The sequence below is a fragment of the Populus euphratica genome, unplaced genomic scaffold, assembly GCF_000495115.2.
Source record: "Populus euphratica unplaced genomic scaffold, PopEup_1.0 scaffold35.1, whole genome shotgun sequence".
Classification (NCBI taxonomy): Eukaryota; Viridiplantae; Streptophyta; class Magnoliopsida; order Malpighiales; family Salicaceae; genus Populus; species Populus euphratica.
Window position 1 is genome coordinate 1,989,060 of NW_011499860.1, and position 7,738 is coordinate 1,996,797.

A 7,738-nucleotide genomic window follows, 5' to 3' on the forward strand; every position below is an offset into this window, starting at 1 on the left:
TAATATTAATAATAAAGCACACAAACAATTATTAAATTTATTTAACTCGATACATTAACTGGCGAATCCTTTTCTTAACCGAGATGAGATATAAAAAAAAATCAACACGATTTTTTTATGTTCGACTAAATTCACCATCAATTTATGATCAAGTTAAAACATGATTTAACTTTTTAAAATGATATTATTTTATTTTTTAAATTAAAATACTACTGTTTAAATTAACTCAAATCAATCAATTCACTCAGCTCAATTTAATTAATGCGAGCACAAAAAGCTAAATAAAAAATATTGACTGCATTTCTTCGTCATTCCATATATACGTGGGGAACCAGTGGCATGACTCAGAGCATGAACGCAGAAGCCATGAAAGTAATTACAAAGCATGTCAAGAGACTTGCTGCCACTGATTTGAGGATATTCTACCAAGAAAAAGGCCAAGTACAAGACCTAGACTAAAAAACATCTACAGTAGATGTAGGGCTCGCATTTAAAGCTGCGAATCACGATCATTGACTTGTATGCTAACATGATCCTGGCTGAATCACAAGGTGCCACAGATTTGGATGACACCATGTGTCATCTCACAACAGAAGACTTGAGTCAACTTCATTAGCAAAACCAGGAAGATCGCTTGAATCTATTTGAGCTTGATAGGCAGTCCATAGTTGTGGAAAGTTTTGATTTTTCCATCCCATCCTGCAGTCACAATCACGAGGCCCCATGCATCTGGTGGGGAGATCTGGTCATTGGTGTTAACGCAATGCTGTTGATGAAGGTCCTCAGTTTGCTGATTTTGATATTCATCTTCTAAAACTGGCACATCCCTCGGAGGAAGTTTCTCCTCAGGCCATGTTGCAGAGCCACCCCTGCATCGGCCATCCATGAAGAACCAACTGCCAAGAGAAAAACGGTCCGAGTCCCTCATCCAGGAAGCATCCCCCTCTGTTTGCACATAACTCCGGAGACCTCTACTGCTCAGGCCTCTCAATTCAGTTCCCGGGCCTGACCAAGGCACAGCAACAGACACACCTTCAGAGAAGAAATACTCGCAGGACCTCACAGATTTTGTGTGTTTAGACCATGGGGTGCACAAGCCATCATAATTCCATACATAAACACGACAGTCCTCTCCAACCGAGATTATATGTCTCCCCTTTGAAGCAAACGAAGCCGACATCTGACTTCCTGACTTTGGAAGACCTACAATAATAAAAAATAATAATAAAAAAGAAGACTGATTTAGGATAACTGGACCGCTTAGAACAATGAACATGCAAGAAATGGAAAGGCGTGCGTTGAAATGCAATATATTAAAACCTCTTAATAAGTTACTCAAATGAGTTTGGATTCACTGTACCAATAAAGTGCATGCAATAAAAAAAGCAGATAAGATCAACAAGAATGAGAGATCCATTCAGAAATGTAAACTATATTCTAATCTAACACGGTTACAGCTGTTAAGGCCACTGGAATCATGAATGAAAGCAGATTTGTGCAGACAGTTAGATTCAATGCGCGCGCGGATGTGTTCTAGTAAACAAGGCGCTTGATTCCAAAGTAGGCTAAAAAAATGGACATTCATGTTTGTGAAAGCTCGAGATATATTGATACGACCCAAAGAAGGGTAGAATCCTAGTTTCCAGGCACATCTTCTCCAGCCGAAAACGAAAAAGTAATGCAACAAAACAAAGTGGAAATGCACTGGAAACTCATGAAATGGGAGGAGCAACTGAAGGGGCTCGGAGGCCCTTTCTGATACTGAGAAATATTCTTACGAGTCTGGTCTGCCGAAAGAAAAAAGACCAGAAGCTAAAGGTTATGCGATTCTTTTAATCATCCTGCGCAGATGTTACCTGAGCTAGACTGATCAAGACTATCTTCTATCACAAACACAAATTAGATGAAATGGCACTTCAAAATAGCAACGTCCATTAGAAACAAGCTAGTAAGGTGTCTCCGAATACCCCTAAAGAATTAATATTGCAGTTTTACCTTTAAATTTATTGACAACATCAACCCCATCAAATACACGAACTTTAGAATCTTCAGATGTGATCATAACCCTTGGACATATTTCCTGGGAAAACTGCAAGATGGGATTGTATTGAATGTTAACAGTGAACAAGATCATGGAAAGCCCAGCTTTCTGATGAAAAGAGATTCAAGTTTGAAACCTGAATGCCAGTAATTCTGTTGCCAGAGTTTCTATTTCTGCCTTGAATATGTATTTCTGCCTCAAGCTGGAGATCAGTGCCTATACAACACAAAAATCCAGGTCAGGATCCTCTAGGAGAAGGATGAGTTGAGGTTCAATATGATAAAAAAGTAACACATCTCAGCAGAGAGAAAAAATTCACCTGATACCTGGTAGAAACGGCAACTGCCAATAATAGTACCAACTACAAACCCCTGATTGCCAAAAAACAAGTTTAGAATGTTTGAGGTGTATAGACTTGCAAAACAGAAAAATTAAATGGATAATATTTCATGAAAAGAACAAGAATCAGAAACATACTCTCCCATCTGGCTGGTAACATATGGCAGATATTACATCTCGTACATCGGCCCAGTGAATAACTCGCTTCTCAGACACTCCCCAAACTCTAACTTTTCCATCGATAGAGCCACTAATGAAATAGTTCTCATCAACAGGATTGAACTGAATGCATGTTACTGTGGCATTCAAAGAAACGAAACAAAACGAGCTTAGAATTTATTTACACATTGCATATTCAAGCAGAACGGGCGGGGAACGAAGAAAACACCTGGAATGAAATGCGAACAGTATAATGAAATCACAGATCAAAGAGATGAGAGGACCAGGTTTTCTCATATTTACCATAACTACTGTGGTGAAAAATGCCCAGACAATAATTGCAACCCACGAGCCACAAACGAACAGTTTTATCCATGGAAGACGAAAGAAGGTGCTGCAACAAAGTTACCAATTTAGCTCGATATTTATTGACCTCAGATATATTATGATGATACCAAACCAAATTTAGTTTTTAAAGGATTGGCTCACATTTGAATTGGACCACGCCAGGTCTAAAATTTCACTGGTATGACCATGAAATTCTTGCAATGGTGTCTCTTCAATATGGAAAACCTTCTCAGGAATGACAACAGATGAATGCGTTCTCTTCTTTGTTCTCAAACTAGATTTGCCTTCTTTCAGGTTGCTATCAGAATGTCCTTCAGATGTGAAAGATTTGCACGATGAATCCACTGAAGTAACACGCCAAATGCGGATAATCCTGTCTTCGCCCCCAGTAGCCAAATACTGCCCATCTGGACTAAACTTCATTGTCCAAATGAAGCCCTTGTGAGCTTGAATTTCCTGTCCCATGTATACCCCTGAAAACTCCATGCACCCTTTTTTGTTCTGCTTCACCTTCGTTCTGTTTGTTTTTGGTGCTTTGGTATCCAACTTGGATACCCCAGATGCACATCTACCTCCTCTTTCCTTCCTCTTTCTTACAAAGAGTTTCCACCAGCTCTTCGTTTTACTTCTTTCTGAATCAAACTTCTTACATTTTTCTTCTTCCCATTGTTCACATCCTTGCCGCAAATGGACTGAAGGTCCAATGTTCTTGTTTTCAGAAGCCGCACCCGGTTTATCCATCGAGAAAGGAAGGATTTCATCAACCATACAATTGGCTTCAGAATTTTCTTCTCTACCAGCAATAAAACTAACCAAATTTACCTCTTCAATAGTTGTACATGAAACTAGAGAACTTGATACAGCCTCGCTGCATTCAGTGATCCTCTCCAAACCAAGATTCTCATCAATGTTGAAAGCAAACCCACCTAGACCCATTCCGCGTAAGAAACCTTGGCGTCTCTCCTTAACACTCTGTGGCTCATTCAACCAAATATCATACTCTAACTTATCACACCCCAATTCCAAGTAATCTACAGAATCAAAGAACAGATCACTCTCTCCTTCATCAGAGCTCAGCATCTTTTCAAGTGCGTAAGACCAATATTCCACATCAAAAACACTATCCTCAACACTCCCTTCTCTAGTAACCATATCAAGTACTAACAACCCCCTATATAAACCCACAAATTGCCACAATTAACGGACCAGGTTTCGCTCTGTAAGAAATTGAAAATAATATAATATGCAGCAAGACACTCTACTGAATAATCAATTCAAATACTTGGGCAAGTACTAGGAACCAACTTCTAACATCCGCACCAATACAAAATGACAGGCTATTGATAAGCATGTTCTAGACCACCAATATAAGATAGATCCCAAGGCAAGATATATATAATAAATATAAATTAAGACACCTAAACTCCGGAAACAAAAACAACAAACAAATGAATAAACAAGGACCAAAGCTCTTACTAACTGGTACCTTGGTTTCCATGCAAAGGAACCAACACCTACACTACAAAAACCACTATTAATCACCGACCCCTCCTTTGATTATGGCTTGTATAACATCGCAAGAGTCAACATTCACACCGCCATGCATTGAAACACAATTCCAAACTCAAATGGTTGGCTTATAAAAGAAAATGGCGGATGAAGGAAAGGTGCCTCTGCCACGCACAGACACTAAAATTGAACCACACGAATTAATGAATTTGCAACAAATGTCAATATCACCAATGGTTAAAAGAGTCTCGAGATCTGGATAACGTGAGTGATCAAGTTTCACTATGTACTTTATTTTGCAAGCGCGCGAGCATCAAACACGAGTGGCAGCTATAGCTAGGTCAAAAAAACAAGAAAACTAGTGTTGTTTGTTGTTCTAGCCACATCTACTGCTACTCTCATTCTCTATTGTGTGCCATGATTGTAATGTAGCAGCAAAAGCAGCAGTCTTTCCTCTGCCTCTGTAACACAATCCAAAAAAGAATAATAAAAGCAATCTTAATAACACCGGTTTCCGTGACTCAAAACCCACAGGGCAAAATCAAAAAAGAACCAAACGTTCTAGAAAAGAAGACAAATTTAAACCAAATAATTCGTTTTATAAAAAGAGCAACAGCTAGAGTTGCAATTTATTTTTATTTTTTCGGGTTTTTGTGGGGGGTTTCCAAAAAAGTATTAAATGTTGAAATTTACAAGGAAACAATAGAGTAAAGAAAAAAACCAACCAACAAACCAACCAAGACAGGTTGTGTGATACTACAAGAAGGGGTATACTTATAGGTACCACAGCTGCTGTAAACCTAAGAAGCTATAGGCAGTGTTACTGAAACAACACAGCACATAAAACACACTTGGTAGCTAGCTAGAAAGAGGGACTGAAAAGAGAAAGCGATTAGTCCCTCAGGCTGTACTGATCACTAAATTAAAGCCTATAAAAACCTTGGGTTTCGTGTGTTTCTTGCATTAAAGATTGAATTTTTTGAGATTGCAAGGAAGGAAAGACAAGAGAAAGACCTTTCTGTTTCTGGGTTTTTCTGGTTTTCTGTTTTGTTTTGTTGTTTTGTGCTTTTCTTACACATTTCCACGTTTTGGGGTTCTCGTCTTGCTGCCATGTAAATCCATAGAATGCAATAAAAGGACTGTAAAAAACCAGCAAAATAAAAGTTGATATAGAAAGAGAGAGACTTTGGATTCCATGATTGCATGAAAACTAGGCGTGATATCTTTCATTGATTGAAAAACTATCTTTCTTTGTTTCCATTTACCATAAATATAGCTTTCAGTTTCCTCCTTTCAGACTCGACAAGATCCAATCCCTCAGTTTCTTTCAGATTCTCTTTGAACAGAGGATTATTTTTTTAAGAAAAAGTAAGTGTTTTGTTTTCTATAAAAATCTTATACTCATAACATGTAGTAAGTAATTAAAATTAGACATTCAATTGTCTTCATATTGCTAGACTGTGGAAGGGCTTGGCCTTAATAGAAGGCTCAAAAACACCTTCATAGTTAAAAAAAATTTATAAAAAAAATCATGAAGACGAATTAACTAGAAGGTGTGGTTTCTCATCAGTGAAACAAGATGAGACCCATAAACTAGTAAAAATAAAATGATATGAACTCATGCTCTCATTGTTCAATGTGAAGTCTCTCTGATCTAAAAAAGATCCCAAAGGTCACATTGAGAGTCTTGAGTGCAGTGTACCGAATTGTACGGATGATGGGCCTACGGTAGTGGTGGAAGAGGAGACTCTCTCGAGAGGCCGTGAATGTAAAGGAAATAATAAGATGAATCATTTGAAAAACTATACTTTTGCGTCTAAATTACAATTTTCAAAAATTTTATTTGTTTTAAATATTTTAAATATATTAGTATTAAAATTAAATTAAAAAAATATTTTAATATATTTTTAAATAAAAAACAATATTTACATCAATCAGTAGACTCGATTCATCTTAATTTAAATAAATATATGAGTTAATTCATAGTTATCAAATCAATTTAACTTTATTATATTTATTTAATTTTAAAAAATTAAAATTTAATTCAGATGAGATTAATCGAGATATAAATTACAATCAGGTCAACGAATTTAATTGAGTAAATTTCAAAACTAGTTAAATTCAAAACTTGGTTTCAATTTAGAAAATAATAATGCTAGAAGTCTCCAAAACCCTAGTATTTAGTTAGGCATCAAAACAACAAAAGAAAGTGAAAGAGAGAACTCTTTTTAGTGTCACCATCGCTCAATGGTACCCCAAGTTTTCTATGCTCTTTTACTTTATCAACCGTTTGATATGGACAGGCTGACGTGTTGTGGATTCATTAAGAAAATGTACTCACAAAACGTGCTTATTGTCTCCTTAATTAAGTTTTATGATGAAAGGAAATATTTAGATTAAAATTTGGAGTATGGATTATATTGCATTAGTTGTTGTTTTTTAAAGTAATTTTTATTTATAAATATATTAAAATAATATTTTTTTATTTTTTTAAATTTATTTTTTATATATATACATCAAAATGATATAAAAATATCAAAAAATATACATCAAAATGATTTAAAAAAATTAAAAAAAAATCATTTTTTTTTCAAAAGCAAACAAGCTCTTAGTAAATTTTTTTTATTGATTTAGTTAAATCCAATTATCTAACTAAAAGCAACATTTTAAGTAGTGATTGGAAAGCAGTCCAATGCAAGAATCACATGAATTAATGGGAAAGGCATTAATTATAGGCAAATGATTAATATACATGGCTCAAGAACACTAAAATAACATAATGGGCATTTTGATTTTTTCTGTAAAATCTAAATCTTTTTATGTTTGTTTGGGAGTGCAGTAAATGTTATTTTTTAAAAATATTTTTTTAAAAAAAATATATTAAAATAATATTTTTTTAATTTTGACATTAATATATTAATATGATAAAAAAAATACTAAAAATTATCAATGTAATGCTTTTCAAAAAAAAAAATTCTTAGTGTATAATTGTACTACAATGTCAAATATTGAGACGCACATGTGGGATGTCCAAATATCTGACTACAATGACAAAAAAAAAAAAGGAGGATGGATAAAAGTCCTAACCTATCTAGCTATATCAAGAGTGATGCTAGAAAGAGTGATGGAGGCTTATATGGTTGTTAACTTCAGGGCCCGTGGGATTAGTCGTAGTGCACGCAAGCTGGCCCGGACACCCACGTTAATCTAAAAAAAAAGCGATGCTAGAAAGAATTAATCATCCATTAAAAATTATGAACTTAATGATTGAGAAAATATGATTATTTTTTTATTAATTATTTCATTTCATGATCGAGATTATATCATTAAATGTGATAAAAT

The 7,738-nt window shown here is 35.2% G+C and overlaps 1 protein-coding gene across 1 annotated transcript; it reads right to left on the reverse strand.

Moving 5' to 3' along the window:
- Positions 1-279: 279 nt before the first annotated feature.
- On the reverse strand, positions 280-5,964 carry LOC105124613 (WD repeat-containing protein 44-like). Its single transcript, XM_011024704.1, has 7 exons — positions 3,029-5,964; positions 2,843-2,933; positions 2,519-2,676; positions 2,361-2,412; positions 2,178-2,257; positions 1,996-2,089; positions 280-1,203 (listed from the first exon to the last, which is right to left on the reverse strand). The coding sequence occupies exons 1-7, from the start codon at positions 4,037-4,039 to the stop codon at positions 641-643; spliced, it is 2,049 nt and encodes a 682-aa protein (XP_011023006.1). The 5' UTR covers positions 4,040-5,964; the 3' UTR covers positions 280-640.
- Between the last annotated feature and the right edge of the window lie 1,774 nt (positions 5,965-7,738).

Excerpts from the sequence above, each read along its gene's own strand:
- LOC105124613 (XM_011024704.1), bottom strand. The coding sequence starts at position 4,039 with ATGGTTACTAGAGAAGGGAGTGTTGAGGATAGTGTTTTTGATGTGGAA. Across the intron at positions 2,934-3,028 it reads TGGCGTGGTCCAATTCAAAT|CACCTTCTTTCGTCTTCCAT; the intron begins GTGAGCCAATCC and ends ACTTTGTTGCAG. Across the intron at positions 2,677-2,842 it reads TTTTCACCACAGTAGTTATG|TAACATGCATTCAGTTCAAT; the intron begins GTAAATATGAGA and ends TGAATGCCACAG.